Raw genomic sequence first — 18852 nt, 5'->3', positions numbered from 1 at the left:
CTGCACCAGTAAAACCTGATAGGTATTACAGAGTACCCAGCTCTCACCAATTTCTCTACAAAGGCCATAATGCTGACCCTGAAACCATTTCACAAGGCCCCAAGGGATTAAAGGCCTCCACTGCCAAGAATCCTCTCCTGCAGAAAGGGAATCCAGATCTCTAGAAAGGTGGGGTAAATAGCCATGAGGGCCTTAAACTGTCAGTTTCATATGATTAAATATCAACAGTACCTGTTATCACAATTAGAACAAAATGTCTCAACCTGAACAACCAGATTTAAAAGAGTTACAGGATATGATGCATAGGTAAACACACCTTACAATGTGGTTATGATGCATCAGTCAAGACATGCCTGGCTTAGGAACAAAATTGCCTGATCATGTGAAAGCTAAACTTCTTGATGCTCCTTTGCAAAAGGATGTACTATTTGGTACTAATGCTGAGAAGATACTACGGAAAATGGAAGAAAAAGCCAAATCTATGCAAACGGTCAAGGCTTTCTTACAGGTCCAACCACCACGCTTTAGCAGAAATTGGCCTTCAAAAAACTGGTCCTTTCCAGCCACTGACAAGCCCCAAAGAGGTAGATACAGACACACAAGGGGCAGAGGACAATCACAAGGATCATATAGAGGCAGACAATGGCAATCTCCAGCACCAAGAGGTGGTGAAGACAGTGCACAACAATACAGGAAGCAAACCCAATGACTCCTCATTTCCATGCCAAGCAAGTCTCAGCTGGCAGCACCTTTGGGAGGAAACTAGCATTATTGCAAGCAATTGGCATATTGTCACAACAGACAAATGGATACTGGACATTATAAACAGAGGCTACAAATTTCAATTCCACACTCTTCCAAAATGAGAGGCATGCCAAACCTGCCACAAAATCAAAGGGCAGAGGCACAACTGCAAATTTCAAAGCTCCTGAACATAAGAGCTATACAAAAGGTACCAACAAGGTCAAGGTTTTATTCAAGACTATTTCTGGTTCCAAGAAAAGGAACCGACTGGAGACCCATTCTGGACTTATCCATCCTAAACACATCCCTCGTGCCAAAATTCAAGATGCTCACATTACAGCAACTTCTTCCCATGCTGGGCAAGGAGTTTTGGCTGGTAACACTGGACCTCAAGGAGGCATACCTGCATGTCCCAATCAGACAAAGCTGCAGAAGATACCTCAGATTTCTTGCAGGTTCAATCCACTATCAATTCTCTGCATTGCCAGAGTATTCACAAAGTGCCTGGCATCAGTGATTGCCTACTGCAGACTTCAAGGGATACAAACTGCCTGATCGGACAGCAAACACATACTACTGGAACATCTGGCATATGTGACATGGTTACTGCTTTCTGGGATATACCATCAACAAGAAGAAATCAAGGCAAACACCATCTCAGAAAATAACCTTCCTGGGTGCCAACTTGGACACAAACACTCAGATGGCATATCTTACCAGCCAGAAAAACAAGGGCAACTATCTCAGTACTTCAAAACACTAGCAAAAAGTACCAGGCTTACTGCAAGGAAAATCCTGCAGGCTCTGGGATTCATGGCATCTTGCATTCTTCTAATCCCATGTGCAAAGCTGCATATGAGGAAACTTCAATGTCTCAACACAGTCACAGTTTACCAATAATTCCATGTTTGCAAAAGTGGGCCCAAGCATGTCAAGTAAACACAGGCCTTCCATTCTGCAATAACCACAGACACCTCAGATTACTGAAGGACAGGTGCATTCAGGGCAGATGGTCCAAAAAGCACCTTCACATCAATCGAAATGCTAGCAGTAATAAATGCAATTACTGCTTTCAAGGACTTCCTGCATCCAGGACAATTACTGATAAGAACAGACAACACCACAGTAATGTGGTACATAAACAAACAAGGAGGAACACATTCATACCCCTTGTGCAGACTAGCCATGACTCTTTGAACTTGGCTCTAGAAAGACAAATCGAACTTCAAGCACAGTACTTGCCAGGACTGGAAAACACACTGGCAGACACTCTAAGCAGAAATATGACAGATCCACATGAATGGAAGTTACATCCTCAGGTGTTTACAGAGATAATCCAAGCGTGGGGGAGGCCAGACATAGATCTTTTTGCCTCCCACAGGAACCATCAACTGAAAAGTTTTGTTCAAGGACATTTCATCCAAAGGCCTGGAAAGTGGGCCCTTTCATTCAGTTGGACAGCATGGACAGTTTATGCATTCCCACCTCTGCCTCTTCTGCCCAAGGTGCTTTTGAAAGCAAGAACAGACAAACCGAGGATGATACTGATTGCTCCAGATTGGCCAAGGCAACACTGGTATCCACTTCTGAGGAGCCTAACACATACTCTCCCTGGTCCCTGCCTCTAATGCCTCTTCTACTGACTCAGAACAGCTACAAAACTCTGCACAGTCAGCTGAAAACACTCAACCTCGCTGCATGGAAAATTCCTTGACACCACAACAAACCCTACTCTCCAAGGAGGTGCAGGATGTCATTTTGGAGGCCAGAAGACCATCTACTAGAAAAGCTACTTCCAAAATGGAAGCGGTTTTGCTGTTGGAATGAGAAAAGGGGCCAGGACCCTAGAAAATTGAACTTGCCTCAGGTTTTACAGTACCTAGCTGAACTACTGAACAGTGGACTTTCATTTTCTTCTATAAAATACATGCCTCAGCCATTTCTGCAGAATTCAACACGGATCCTCCTTTATTCTCTCACCCACTCTTACGACAGTTCCTCAGAGGGCTAAGAATATAAGACCTCCAAGGAAGCAACCAATACCAGCCTGGGACCTTAATTACATTACTAGAAAAATTAACATTGCCTCCTTTTGAACCTGCTGCCTCAACAGATTTGCAATATTTGTCCTGGAAAACAGCTTTCCTTCTGGCCATCACTTCAGCTCGTAGGGTTTCTGAACTACAGGCCCTCATGGCGGTGCAGCCCTTTCTCATCTTCCATCAGGACAGGGTTTCCAACCCATCTTTTATGCCAAAGTGGTATCCAGGGTAGCCTTAAATCAAGCCATACACCTACCTACCTTTTATCCTAACCCTCAAAACAAAGGGGAAAGGCTGCTTCACTCTTTAGACATCCATAGTATTTGGACAGAACAAAGTCCTTCAGGAAATCAGAACAACTTTTTGTGTCCTAGCCGTAGGGGCTCAAGGGAGACCAGTTACAAAACAGACCATTTCAAGTGGATTGGCCACTGCATACGGTTTTGTTATTCCTATCATGGGAAATCTGTCCCTACTGGTATCAGATCTCACTCCACCAGGGCCACAGCCACCTCTACAGCCTTCCTCAGAGGTGTTCCTACTAAAGATATTTTGGAGGCAGCCACTTGGAGTTCTGTACATACCTTCACAAAACACTACCACCTGCCCTTATATTCCAGAACAAGAGCAGGCTTTGCCACTGCTGTTTTGCAGGGCATTCTGGCTCAACCCAGTTCCTCATAGTACCTACCACCTATGCATAGCTTTGGGACTCTACCCATCTGTGATTACTGCAGCTGTATGCACGATGAACATAGTACAGTTTTGTACCTACCATAAATGTAGATGTTCGAAAAAGCAAGCTGCAGCACAGGTTTCCTCCCTCCTTCCCCACTTGGTAAAGGCATGGGGCCTAACAACCTCTTCATTCCACCTGACTGGGTTATCCTGCTATGTTTTATTTGCTTGCTTACACTGATTTTGTATTACATTGCATTGCTTGCATATGTAGATAAGCCTTATTTATGTATTGCCTTCCTTTTGGGGGCACCTGACATCTGGGGCAAGAAAGACTGAAGAACATGGCGCGGGCTGTGTCTTATATACTCTGGCCTTCCTGACGCGTCAGAAAAGTTGTTTTACACAAACCGACGCCGACCAAGACTTTGGAATTGAGGACTGACGGCTGAAAACCCATCTGTGATTACTGCAGCTGTATTAGCACTCGAACATCTACATTTATGGTAGGTACAAAACTGTACTTTTAGGGCACTGCTAGAAAGTAAAGAAATGGCATCCTTGAAATTTCTGTCTTGTGTACATCTCCAAATAATTGGCTTCAATAAATAAGGGTTATCGGCAGTAACTGGCAATAAACACATAGCTGTGTCCATTTAACCCACCTGATGTATTTAAGTTTTTATTAAAATATAATGTTGATGATACAAAGTTATAGTGATGGTGTAAAAATGATATGTAGTGTGTTGAATTGGTCATATTAATTGCTGTTCATGGTGCACTATTGTGCATTAACAGTTACAGATAAAAGTGCTTTGACAAATAATGGAAAAATGGTTGTCAGTTTAGTAAGGGACAAGGAGAGCTGTACCAATCTCTTAAAGAAAGTAAAGCCCTGATGGTAACCCAGTCAACCCATACAGAATAAGTAGCTCAGATGCTGGATGAACCAGCTGGGAGAATGGAAGTGAATTGCTGTTGGCAGCCCACCAACCCTGCTGGGAGTGTGTCACTTTAGTTCACTGTAATACTGGCATCTAGCTGAAGCTGGCTGTGACAGGAAGGCAGGTCACTGGACCATGGATTTGTGCCTCCCAAACATCAGGATAAATGCATGTGGGGTAATACTCATGCATCCAGTCCCAGCACTGTGGGGTTCTGTGTGTCTAAAACAGCTACAAGGCGTAAAGGTGGAAAACATTTCCAAAGGAGGGAGCTGATGGTTGACAGGTAAAGGGTAAAACAATTCATGCTTTCTAGCACACATATAAGCAGATTCTTATCATTGCAATATTAATTTCAGTGTCATCTCCTACCCTGCGCTGTGGTGCAAACACTCCCACAATGGACAGCATGATAATGCTCACCCTCACTTCCCAGCTTGCATGTGGTTAGGCCCAGGATGAGGTATACTGGCAATGTATTGGGATGCTGGAATTTCAGGGCAACCCCCTTCCTCTCGCTGGAGCAGTTATAATGGCTATAATACTTTAAATAGCTGCAGCTAGTCAGTCTCTCAAGCTGTCCCTCTCAAAGAGGCACAGACACAAAAAAAAATCTAATTAATATGTCTAGTCAATATCAGAAGCTTTCAGGTGGAGAAAAGGCTTTGCTGGGGAAAAGGCTTTGGCCAGCATTTGAAATAGTTATAAATGCTGTTTACACCAAAGCCCCTTCACTCCTTCCCTTTCCACCTGACTCTTCTTTCTGGTGTTTCTGTTTCTGAACACAAAGGAATAGCTTTTATTCTGAAAAGAGGTAAGTGTAGCTGCTCAGACACAAGGGAACCTGCTTAAATTACTGTGGGGGTGCAGACCTTTTGTATTTTTTGAATTTCTGTTACTACTTGAAAACCTGAACACACACAAAAAAGAAAGAAGGCAAAGTGAATAACAGAATAAACAAGGTATTTTTCTTAGCCACGCCATTATATGAAATGTAGATCAATGTCATGGCTAATTTTCTGATGTCTGGCACATTGGCAAATGAACAATTTAGCTCTTCATTTCACTAGTTGATGTTAATCATGACTGACTAACATTCCTTGGCCTTCAAACATTCTTCATTTTGTTTTAGATTTTCTTCCTCCACCGCTACCTCCACCTCCTTCATTTGACAACACATCCAAGACGTCTGACCTCGGTCTGCTTCCTCCTCCTCCTCCTCCTGTGCTGTCAGCAGCAGCTCTAGCAGTGACGACTAACAGTTCAGCAAAACCAGACACCTCTAATTCACAGATACATCATTCGCTAGCACCAACCCTATCTCTCCAGGTAAAGTGCACTTTTGGCTACAGCACAACCAATCTGAGTTGTAAGATTACTTTCACAGTAACAAAATCATAGTCCATATTGTGCTAAGCATTTTGCAACCATGACATAAATTCCTTTCACAGTAAGAAAATCATAGTCCATATTGTGCTAAGCATGTTGCGACAGTGACGGAGTGGTTGTGTGAGCAGTGCAAGGACTGTGTTATCATCAGTAGAACAAGTCAGAAGGCATGACTGAATGACAGTGCAAAATTAATAACACATAACGGCTCTCTTTGATTTCCAGTTCCACAACTGGCTGTGGGTTGGGATAAACAGAGACAGGGTGTCCAACAGAAAACATGTCAGATGACAAAGGGTGGGGGAGGGTTCAAATTAACTGTAAAAGTGGCTTTGTCTGTTTGTGCTGTACAGATACATTTCACCAAATTTGTGTCGGTGACTCAGTTATATTTGTTATATAACCTCTCAACTGTACAGATTTTCGCAGAATGTCCACATTTTTGCCTCATGTTCTTTAATCTGTTTTTCATAAAATTGTGGTTTTCTAACAAATGTTTCTATAATCATTAAAGATTGAAGTCAGAAAATAACAGTAAACAGATGAGTTTCAGACTTCATACCCTTCAGAAAATTCATGCTAATGCAGAACCTGTTATTCTAGCAACTATCTAACTTTGTAAGAGCAATATGTAAAAATTGTCCCTACTTTTGGGCCTTTGTCCCCCCATTATTTATGGCTTTGTCCAGATTTCCTGCTCTAAGAGGTTAAGATGTATGCTAATGATTTCTTCAGATGCACACATTTGCTCTGTAGATTTGTTCTTGTCCTACTGATGTGCTCCATACGAACACACATGGTCTGAAATGCAAATGTCTGTCATTGTTTTCTGACTTCAATCTTTAATGATTCGGCAGTGATTTGCCAGAAAACCTCAATTCTATGAAAAATGGACCAAAAATATGATGCAAAAATCTGGACATTTTGCAAAAATCTGTAGTTGAGAGGTATGCCTGCTACTTTTTGCTTTCTGGCAGTCCTATAGCTACTTTTGCTCAGTTTATTCTCAGTTTCTCTGTAGTGTGGCTTTTGCTGGAAGAGGTATTTGTCACTATTTTTATCTGACCATATAAGTCCTTTTTTCAGCCATAGCCTTGTAGCAAATAAAACAACTAATCCAGAGTTCATAAGTAAATACAGTGCTAATCCCTCCCCCATTGATAACAATGAAAATGCAAGGAAATGACTGTTAAAAATGAAAGAAAAATTAATAACTTCAGCATTTTAACCAGACAAGCACAAAGAATCAAACCCAAATGAACAGCCATAAACTGAAGGTTTAATAGCTGCTTACAGAAGCTATGAGAAAATCTCACTCCCAATGAAATCCACATTGTGATGGGACTAATGCCCGTCTATCACTTATCTAGCTTTAGACAAGGGCTTTAAGGCTCAAATCATCATTGAGAGAGAGAGATGCGTTTTTATTTCTCTCACATCTTTAAAAGTGCAGACTTTAAAGTAATAATGATGTATGTATTATATTGTTTGTATAAGTTGCATTTTTGCACCTGTGTTACTGTCATTAGAGTTATAGAAGCCTGTTGTTCAGTAGCACAAATGTTAATGGTGTAACATATTTAGACAATTGTAGATTATTACAGATTACCTGCCCTAGCCAACATTAACTTCCACACAGGAATGAAGACTTTATTGTATGATACCTGAGTAGAATTACAGCAGCAGTTACATACAGTATTTGTATACTTCCTTGCACATTTGTGTTTGCATCAGGCATTGCACAACCACATGGTTAAACATGCACGAGCACCATTGTTATGTATTCTGAGCATGGTCTCAGCAACTAAAACAGACTTCCTGACCCAGTCAGGGAAGGTCATAAGGCTGTAATCAAACTTCCCATCTGGGGCCTATTACCATGCAGCATCTGCCTCCGACTGGCTGCTCCCCTGCAGTAACAGCTTGGGGCACTCCAGGAGTTCTCTGCAAAGCACTGCAACATCAGCTGGGCTATATATTTTATGAGGCACTGCCAGGATCCATGCATTCATTTTTAATCACCTTGATTAGAGGCAGCTGCCTCCCCCCCCCCTGTTTTCTCTACCTCTACATTATTGATTCTTCTACCTTCATCTTTTCATCAGTCTCATATACTAATGTTCTAGGAAGCATTTTTACTGCTCACCCCCATCCCATCACTATCATCAAGATCAGTGCTCTATAGAAAAATATGTTTTGCTTTCCCTAACGCTGGAATAGCCGAAATAACTGTCTGGCTTTATTCTTTGTTCTAGTTCAAGTTTTAATTGTGATTGTATACAGATGAGCTAAAAATTATAATGGAAAAGTAGTAATGATAGTTACTGGTAGAATTCCTCATGAAAATAGAATTTCATTTTTTTAAAAATCCTAAATCAGTGACCTGGAATGTAACACCATCTGCCTTTCCACAGACATCTTAACAACATTTTCCTTTATTCCCATACCTCATCTTTTATTCAGCATGTTCCTTTCTTTTCTGCTGAAGCTCATTCAGCTTCCGTCTTCTAGCACAGCCACCTATTTGTCATTTTCACAATGATTGTTGTTATTCCTTCATTTATATTTTTCCTGATGCGTGTACATCTGCTCTCTGAATGGAAGTCTGTTTCGTTTTCATTACTGGAACCATTTTATTTTTTAACTTTTATTAACAGTTTAAGTTATTATTAGTGTACTAAATCCATACCTATTGTTGACACAAAGTGAGACACACAAGGAAATGAAAAGGGGTATACTAATGTAAAAACATGTATGTCATGTAAATGCAAAGAATTAACTGTGTACCAGCATACATCTGCCAAATGCTGCAAAAGTACTACATGACATATGATAGTGAAGGGTAAATGGGTATCGGTAACACAAATTAGTATAATGTAGTGTTCTGCAAAGCAAGTATAATAAATATATTCACTCAAATCTAAAGGAAGACAGCTGTCATGAAAACGGCTATATGTGGACTTCACATAGTGCATGTATCAGATTAATTTTGCTGTTTGCAATCTTTGTCTGCACAGCACTGTAAAAAATCGATAACCATCACAGTCTAGTGAAACAGAATAGCACAAAACCAGGCATGCAGCAACAGAATGAAACATGCAAGACAGAGAAGAGAGCAAGCAACTAATAAAAATGTTAACATAAAGGCTTGGTATGATGTGTATGAAGGAATGCACATGCCAAGTACTGTATTTCAACATGCAAAATGTACCGCATGTTATGGAAGAGTGAATAAATCCATTCAGCCATGTAATGAAGTGAGACAAGATGCCTATGAGATGCCATAATGCAGCACAGAACATACCCCAAAAGAAGAATGCTGAAGTAAGTACAAGGCAGTACGGGCATGTTCTTCTGTACAGACGTGACAGAGGTAGCTATACATACATGTCAATGCAGAGGGATACTCTCAGATCACAACTGCAAACTTTCTGTCCTAACATTATTCACTGCACACAGATTACACTCTCATGTCCTGATTTCTATAAGAAAATGATCTCATGTATGTTTCAAATTCACACTCCAGTGCTTCTTCCTTTCTTCCTGAACCTCCTTTTTATTCTACCATTCTATTTCAAATTTGTTAAACATGTAGACCCCCTGCTTGATCAAATTTGCTTAGATCCCCCCACTGATGCTATGTTCCACCCACATTCCTGTAACGTTAAGACTTAATCATTGGTCCTTTGAAACATATATCCAGACTGTGTATTTGTCAAAAATATGCCAATAATTAAATTACAACCCAAACAAGCTAATTATACATTCGCCTCAGATTTTCAGCCTATATTTATTTACCTACATTAGGTAAAATCCTGGAAAGGTTAATTTCTATGCAACTAGAAGAATACATTAATAAATACAAACTACTTTAATTTTGACAATGTGGTTTTTGGGCAGATTGTAGTCCTTTTGTATGCTTAGTACTTTTATATGCTTAACATTTGTACTTATGCTGCTATCTTACATAGCTAGCGGGAACCTAACAGGGGAAGTCTTTGTAGACTTAACTAAAGCATTTGATATAGCTAACTACACCATTCTCCATAGTTGTCTTCTAGAGACATGAGTTAGCCCATCTGCCTCCAACTGACTTAAATAGCACCTTTCCAAAAGTAGTTGCAGAGTAGAAAATGTGCTTCTATCTTATAAGGTGCCACTATTATGAAAGGGGGTCTCAAGGTTCAGTCCTTGCCCCTCTACTCTTCTCCATATTCATTAATAATAGAATTGTCTGAAATTCACTTGCTTATATAAATGTGCTGTGATGGAACATATCTCCCTGGGCCTCCACTGAGAATGAGATCAGCCCAGTTGGACATCTCTCAGCCCAGTTGGACTTTCCTGGTCAACAAAGACAAACAAATAAATAAATAACTTCCCAATTTACCATTCCTTCTATATGTATGAGACATGGTTCTCTGTAGGTTAAAGGTATCTCTCTGTATAATAAAAGCACAACTCCAAAATGACCTTCACCAACTCACTTCTAGGCTTAATAGGATGAATCTAATTTTAAAACCATCAAAAATAAATACCATATGAGTTTGATACCAACAATATGCTTTCAGAAGTCCCTAAAAACCTACATGTTACATACTCTAATAGGAGATCTGTGCCATATGACTGACTGCTGAAATAATCAACTTGCAGAACATCAATCGCAGAGGATTGAAACTGAAAAAGATCAAAAATGAACAAAACACTTTAACAACATAATTTATGTGGGGGGAACTTTCACCCCACACCCCCTGCTAATTGTATATACTGATTCCAAGATTAAACTGTGGCTGGGAAGGGGCAAAACCCCAGTCTCCTCTCTGCAGCAATCTTGGAAACCAGCTACTTGCATATGTTGACCTTTTGTAGTTTTTTTTATCTGCAAATGATATTCTGCAACTCGGCTATTTCAGCGGTCAGTCATATGACACAGACCCCTATACTAGGCACCCTCTACAGGCCACCCCCTTCATTAAATATCTTGGAATTATTAACACAATCCAAATCTAAATTTACAAAGTCACATTGATGAAAACCAGGAACAAAATTGTCTATTTACAGTTCTGTGCTAGGAAAACGCCCACTTTTCTTTCACGTCTGGCAAGATCCATCATAGGAAAGCTATGCTTTAAACAAAACTTGAATGCGAACTTCCCCTTACTGCCTTAGCTATTAACAGAATTCTTAGTACTCTCCAATTAATTTCTAACAAAATATGTTGATCTATTACCTTGTTTTCTAAAACAGAACATTATGCATCATACCAGGGGTTGGGAGGATGGCCTAATGGTTAAGGTGTTTGCCTTACAAACACAAGGTGCAGAGTTTGAGTCTCACAAGGGATAATTGTCTAGACTTACAATGGCTTGCAAGGGCAGTTAGCCTAGTACTAACCTATGAACTATGAAAAGCTTACAGGCATCCAACTAAACAAAGAAAATAAGAGAATTGTTATTTGGATCTCTGCTATTTAAACTCCCGAATCTTGAAAACTTCTTTCCCCTTGCAACGAAATTAGCAATGAAAATCATTTCCTATAATCTCAGATCCAAGAACAACACAGCTTCCACGTTGCACATGTCATAAAACTAGAATGCGCCAATCACAGTTTTCATTCCTTGGACCAAAATTAAATGAATCATTACTTCCACCACTGAAATCTCTAGACTCTCATACCACATTCAGATATGAACGTAAAGCTCATTGTTTCCAAGAATACAGCTATAAATACTTTACGGGTAACATAGCAGTTCTTCTCTCCCTGTCTCATCCTTCTCTAAATACTGTTCTATTTCTTTTGCTCATCTCTTCTTTTGTTCACTCTTACTTATCCACTGACTGAAGATTGACAGATTGTCACACAGTGATTCAAATGTTGTAAATATTATCAAATATATTATGGGTACTTCTAGTATCTTTGCATTTTTGTTAGCATGGTTGCATCATATTTCTATGTACTTCTGCATGCTTAGTATTTGTATATGCTTAACATTTGCACTTTTGCTGCTTTGGTTTCATCACATTTCCAAGTATGTCTATGCTTAGAATTTACTTCTCTGATGGGATGTACATATCACTTATTTCAATTACTTTGTTGTAATCTTCTGGGCTGAGTCAGAAATAGGTCAAAATAAGATCTCTGCTCCAACCTGGTAAATAAATTCAGTAAGTATACAAACAAATGATCTGTTGAATTAAGAAATTGCACAAATGCACATGAATTTAAAACAAAACTGGATTTATATTTTGTTAAAAAATGCTGCTCTATGGGTGTTAAGCAGACATCACGGACTACAGTCCTTGCCCTTATATGACATGACATCACATGACAATGCCATAGCCATGTGTGGAAAGGGCAAGCAAAGTGTTACACAACATGCATACACTAACACTACAACATGTGACAGGATAGTGGTGTATATGGATTACAGTACTACAGAATGAAGGTGAATTTAAATGCTGCTTTCTCATATTCCACCATTGCTCTCAAGTGTCCAGGTTTTCACAGAATGTCCAGATTTTTGCCTCCTACTTTTGATTTCGTCTTCATAAAATTTGTAGTTTTGAGAAAAAAATCACTGAGGATTGATGTCACTAAATAATGATATACATTTGAGTTTCAGACTCCATATCCTTCAGAAAATACATTTAACTCAAATCCTGTTATTCTAGCAACTTTCGAATTTATAAGAGCAATATTTCAAATATTTCATATCTGCCCCAATTTTTGGGCCTTTGTCCCCTCATTATTTCAGGTTTTGCCCAGATTTCGTGCGCTAAGAGATTGAGAGGTGTGGATCCCACTGTGTCCTTCTGACCATAATATTACTCTGTGAACTTGACCAAAACATTTAAAGTCATTTGTTCTTGTGTGGCATTGCTCCCTCTGTACCATTCATGAAGGATAAGACCCCCCCCACACACACACACACCATATCACTATACCTTATATTCTAATTCCAAACTACTGTATCTTGGAGAAAAGTTGGAACTTATATGTATGAAGTTAAGTTTCATGGAGCTGCAAGTGACAAATCTGGCTTTGTCAAACACAAATGAAGCCAATGTTACAGATATCTGTGTATACCATTTGGTATGTACCTCACAAGACACCTGCAACAACTAGAAAGGTCACAAAAATACCTCACTAAAAGAATCACATGCCTAAAGCAGATGACCTATGCTGACCATCTAAAAAACTCCATCTATACTCTGTCGCATATCGCCTACTCAGAGGCGATCTCTGCTTAACATACAAGGCCATGTCAAACCCAGTGATGTTGGACATGCTACACTTAAAGAAATCCCAATCTCTCAGAGACACACGCTCCAGGGATCTAAACCTGGTCATCACAATGAACAAAACATGCTGGAGGGATAGGTTCCTGACCCAGAGACTCCCCATACTCTGGAATAGACTGCCCATACATGTCAAGCTGAGAGCCTCTTTGGCCCTCTTCAAAAGGAATCTTGATGACTGGATGGGAGATAGGAAATTCACCCTGGGGATCACATCAGTCGCCCTGCTAGACAGGGGACCAGGGAAGTAAATGTTCTGGGAAGAAATAGCCAGGGAAATGTTATGGCTAGGCTTGTATAGGCCCTAGGGCCGATAGCCTAGTACCAACCTATGAACCTATATGCCATAGTATGTTTACTTAGATGGCTTCCAGTCCCAGATACACCAATGTGGTATGCACAGTGGGCTCAGTATGTACATATCAAAGTAAATTATATAACCCACAGGGCCTGTAAACAGAATCCCATGGTGCCACATCAGATGTGGACAGTGGAACAAATATTGTGCATTGGAATGAGCAATGCACCCCATACATGTGAAGTAAAGTGCTTAACTGTTGCAAAAAATGTACCAGACTGTACATTATAGCTCAACAGAATCAAGAAAGTACACAGGGTCAGATGTGTTCCAGGTAAGATAACATGTCTGAGCAGTGTCTATGACTAGGGATACATGAATCAGGACAACAGAAAGGCGGCTTAGAAGTAACATGCAGGAGGACACAACAATTACAGGCCACAGAAAGGTATGTGACCACACAGTAGACAAGACATAGTGATGAAGTGAGCAAACAGGATGTCATTGGGATAAAAAAAAAAATTAAGCAAACGGGAAGCAAGCAGGCAGAACAAGACACAGGGAAAATGGTAAGGGGCAATGTGAAAGTAAAAATAAACATGCTGGGCAGCATTTTTGATATATTTCCAGTTAAGATATATATTTTATAAGGTACAACAACAGTGTTAGAGTGGGCAGTGAAGAAAGTACTACAGAAGACAAAAAAGGCTTAGGTGTTCCTTGGGTATACATACACACATACACAAGAAATCAGCAGAAAACAGCTGCAACCAGTATGTCAGGAAAACTGATGTGGGCAAACCAACTACACACTCACATCACAACACATTTCTTCCTTGTTTTTTCTGGGCATCACATACCCAGTGATCCTGTACTATGAAAAGTCTTCTCTACTGGGCTTTGCCAAGCCACTGCTCCATGTGTATTAAAATGATGATCTTCGTTTGGGTGAACTCTGTGACCACTATATTAGTGTTAAAGGCACCTTCTGGAGAGTATATGGCATTTCCAGAAATAGGCCATTTGTATAAGTCAAAGAATGAAAACAACAATATAACTGAGTAAACATGAGGAACAGACAGCATCCTGAGCCACATCAAAGACTATTCAAAATGGGTGTATTTTGATTCTTGAAAAGGCATTTTGTCAAATGTAGCTTTTTAAGTCTGGATTGTACATCCAATATATGGCCTCAGCTTGCAAGGTTAGAGGTATTTAGGCGGACGTATGATTGTAAATCCTCAGAGGATCTCACAGCCAGCTTGAATGTAAGTCTCATAAAATCACTGTTTATTTATTTATTTCCTCTAAAGAGGAAGATGACTCTGACTCTGACCTTTCTCTGGCTTAGTCCTCCCAAACTAGTGAGTCCCTTCAGATGATGACTACTCCATCTCTCCTGACTCCCCTGTGGAAGGGGCTTCTTTTGGGGAGACTGTTTTAAACATTGAACATGAAACATTTTGAGTGGGAGTCTAGACACATTTCAGAGGTCCAGCAAAGGTACTACAACTTCTTGGAAATGAGCATTCCTGCCCCTTCACCTGTCCCTCCAGTCCTGGAGGCCTCTTTTGAATCTTTTCTTGTCTGACTTTACAGCTCTTGATTCACAGCCCCCTGCTCCCAAAAATTCCTAAAAGTGCTAACTTTCACAATGCTCTCCATACAGAGATCCTATTACCACTTATTCTTCCGTAGGTGCATCTATGGTCCCTGGATCTAAAGAATGCCTGTCTACATATTCCCACTCACTCCTCCTGCAGCAAATTCCTTAGGTTCTGTACTCGCTCATCTCACTTTCAGTTTACTGCTTTGCCTTCTGGGCTTTCCACAGTCCCAAGTGTATTGACAAAGTGCTCTACAAAGATGGACATCAGCGATGAAAACCCATCTGTTTAGAACACTGCTGCAGTGATCTCTCAGTTAGGACATACTAGAGTTCTGTAAGAAGTGCAAATTAAGTAAAAATAATGGAGTTCCAAAATATGGACATATTTTAAATATTGCTCTTATAAACTTATAAAGTTTTTAGGATTAAAAATTTTGCATTAGCATTCATTTTCTGAAAAATATGAAGTCTGAAACTCAAATCTCTGTCATTATTTAATGACTTCAATCCTCAATGCTTTGCAAGTAAACCATAAGTTTTATGAGGAACAGATAAAAAACATCAGGCAAAAATATGAACATGTTTCGAAAATCTGGACAGATGTATGCTGTCCATAGTGTGCCAAATTTACACTGAGGTCAAGCTATTGTAGAGTTAAATATATTTTTAAATACATATGTCAAAAGAATGTACTCACCTAGTTTCCATCTTCCATGATGTTAGTCAAGGCTCTTGTGAGCTTCCTTTTGAAATGCAAGCACTCAGAAAAAAAACCTACATAGAAGAGTTGGGAAACTGATGACAATCATTTTGATTCTAAGGGTTTCCATAGGTCCAGTGACAATGGAATTGGTGAGGCCATTCACAGATCCCATCCTCAGAACTGATTTCAGACAAGGCCTCTAGTCTGATCCCTTTGAAGGTTAACACACCATCTGCTTTAAGCATGTTCACTCAGATTAAGACAACCATGCCATCACTCAGAGGCCTCTCAGAGGATCCTTGCAGTCAATGCCCACATAGTGATCAGGGAAGGAGAGGTGGATTGTCTTAGCTGTTTGAATGCGAGGAAAATCTTGGATGTCAAACTGAGGTGTTTGATACCTGCCCATGTCCTTCTGCCTCTGAGTCTGATCACAGTATTCAGCCAAAGCCTAGAGTACCAACCCACAGGCCAGCACCTGAAACCTGCCTCAGCCTAGTCTAGGAGGTTCCTCATTCAAATCCACTTCCAAAGCTTCATCCGAAAAACTTTTACAGTTTACCCAGGATTTCATGAGCTTTTTGAAACCCATACAGCTAGTGTGGTAAATTCTTTCAGAAACGAGAAAGATATAATGTACCAGGCAGATGTTGATAGCCTGGATGAACTAGCATATGTGGCTGAAAATACCATTCCCCTCTGACATCAAGGACACTCTCTCCTCTGCTTCTGTATCAGAGGATCTCTGGGTTGTGGGCACCCTTCAGTTGGACAAAGGATGCCTTCCATTGGTATAGCACCCCAGCTGAGATACAGGACTTTCTACTTCATTCTCCGTCTGCATTCTTTTTGTTACTTTAAGAACCAAATATTATCACACTCTAAGCTATCTTTTCTTAACTGTGAAATGTGATTGTATTATGTTTTGCATGTATGTGACTGCAAGTGCTGGTGGGGAATCAAACCCTGGAATACAAACTGTAACACATCAGTAGCTTTTAGTCTTAGCATCTGTGATATATTGCTATTCTACATTGCATAATGGTTTCAGGTGTACCTTCGTGTCTGGAATGCTAGCTGTAAAGAAAAAATAAAATACTGCAATAAATGTACTGTCACTTATGAAGAATTCACCATTCACTCTTGCACTCTTGCATTAAATGTATGATCTCGTGTGACATTGCATTCTATCTTCCCCTTCCAGTTTCTGTAATGAAGTAGCTTTATAGCTTCTAGATAGTTATAGGATTCTGTTGCACTTTTTTAAACTATGATTTATTTACATTTTCACTTTTGTTATACAATAGAAAACCAACCCGACTCCAGTAGGACTCAGAACTCAACAACTTCCATCTACTTCAGTCAAACAAGAAGATGTCAGTCAATCACAGATTCCAAACCAGAGTGTCCCAAAACAACCCAATATTCTTCTGGAGCAGGCGACAGTGCATTCCAAAGGTGGGTACATTGTGAAGCAGTCCAATTTATCTTAAAGAAATGCTGCAAACTATCCAACAATAGCTGTTGATTGCACACAAGCTCATCATGTGTACTACAAGCTGAAGCCAACAGCCTTTCCCAAGGAAACAAAGTCACAAACAGCTCTTGGTACAGGGCATGCTTCACTCAAACAGTTTACAGCCTATATTCTGTGTTGCTGAGAACAGCTGCATGGAACCAGGTCCATTATTCCCAAGACTATTTGTTTTGATAGCATGTTGGTATTGGCTATCACTACCATTAGCAGGCGACAGATGCTGAAGCTGTACTCCAAATGCACAGATGTCATGGGCGAAAATGAGACAGGACGTCTCTCAATCTTTTAGTGCAAGAATTCTGGACAAAATCAAAAATAAAAGGGGGACAAAGGCCCAAAAATCAGAACAATTTTTAAAAATGGCTCTTATAAACTTAGAAAGCTAATGTCATTTATCACCTAGTCCTCAATGATTTTCCAGATCACAAATTTTATGCCAAACAGACCAAAAATATGAGCCAAAAATCTAGGCATTATGCGAAAATCTGGGCAGTTGAGAGGTATGGAAGGGATATGTTTTACACAACTGTATGGAGTAATCAGTAAGTCACTGTGAGATTTGTGAGATAATGCCTAGAATGAGTGCTGTATTTTGTATAAGTGCTGCTGCAGCTAGCTGTTCAGAAAGGAATCAACATTTTTACCAAAATTTATAGAGAAAAATAATTGATTCTGTCCATAATGAAAAAAGGTGATGTACTTCTTGGAATGCTATGACTTTGCTTTGGACTTTTTTATTGACTATTAATATAAGCCAGACTAAGAAGTAGGAAACCAGATATGGAAAGAATAACTCTATGCAAACTTAACTCAAGTATTAGGAATTTGCCTAATGAGGGAATCATTATGTTGCATAATATACCAAAATTGGTGGCTAGATTCTCTTTAAATGCCCCAGCTCTTTCCACATACTCTATAATTTGTTCCCCAGCCTTTAGATACTTCTCTCATTCAATGATCTACTAACCCTCTGCTAACAAGGTCTGTGAAATACTTCATCTGATTCTTGAAGCTGCCCACTTCAACTGCAATTCATGCCTTCTTCTGGCTCTTCTGTTGTAGTTATTTATTTATTTATTTATTTATTTATTTATTTATTGACATTTGTTTTTCTGTAAAGTCTGACTGGATAATTTTATCCATTTTCAGAGGGAGCCAGTGGAGAAAAGCTCAACAAATAAAAGAGCAGAAAATACACGTGCATATGTGAACATTAGTGGTGCAACAGATAGAACACTCATCTATTCTCACACCAGGTAAACTGATTGCTGACATTGCAGTGCTGCACTCCTCAGTGTAACATCTTTCGGGTGAGATATTTAACTAAGCCCCCATCTGCTTGAGTTGGTGGTGTATGTAAAAGATCTCACGGCACCTATCGAAAAGAGTAAGGGTTCTTTCAAATCTTGAATATTTACAATATAAACTAAATACTGTAAGTTCATAGGTTCATAGGTTCATAAGTTGATACTAGGCTATCTGCCCTAGGGCATTTATAAGCCTAGCCAGAGTGTGTTTGGCTTTTGCTACCCTTTTAGATTAGTTGACTGTGTCTCTGTATAGTAGGTCACAGAAGATAGCCCTTTTGAGGTTAGTTTACTGTGCCTCT

At 39.8% G+C, this 18852-nt stretch overlaps 1 protein-coding gene across 1 annotated transcript in view; it reads left to right on the top strand.

The window, feature by feature from the left end:
• FBLIM1 (filamin binding LIM protein 1) overlaps positions 1-18852 on the top strand; it is a 726871-nt gene that overhangs the window by 587598 nt on the left and 120421 nt on the right. Inside the window, exons 3-4 of the mRNA XM_044061867.1 lie at positions 5541-5737; positions 17014-17164. Coding sequence (XP_043917802.1) covers positions 5541-5737; positions 17014-17164 — 348 coding nt within the window. The remainder of the gene's footprint in view (positions 1-5540; positions 5738-17013; positions 17165-18852) is intronic.

The sequence above is a fragment of the Protopterus annectens genome, chromosome 2.part0 (assembly GCF_019279795.1).
Source record: "Protopterus annectens isolate FY-2018-M chromosome 2.part0, PAN1.0, whole genome shotgun sequence".
Lineage (NCBI taxonomy): Eukaryota > Metazoa > Chordata > Ceratodontiformes > Protopteridae > Protopterus > Protopterus annectens.
The sequence above is the reverse complement of the archived record's forward strand: the minus strand, read 5'-3'. Positions and strand labels throughout refer to the sequence as shown.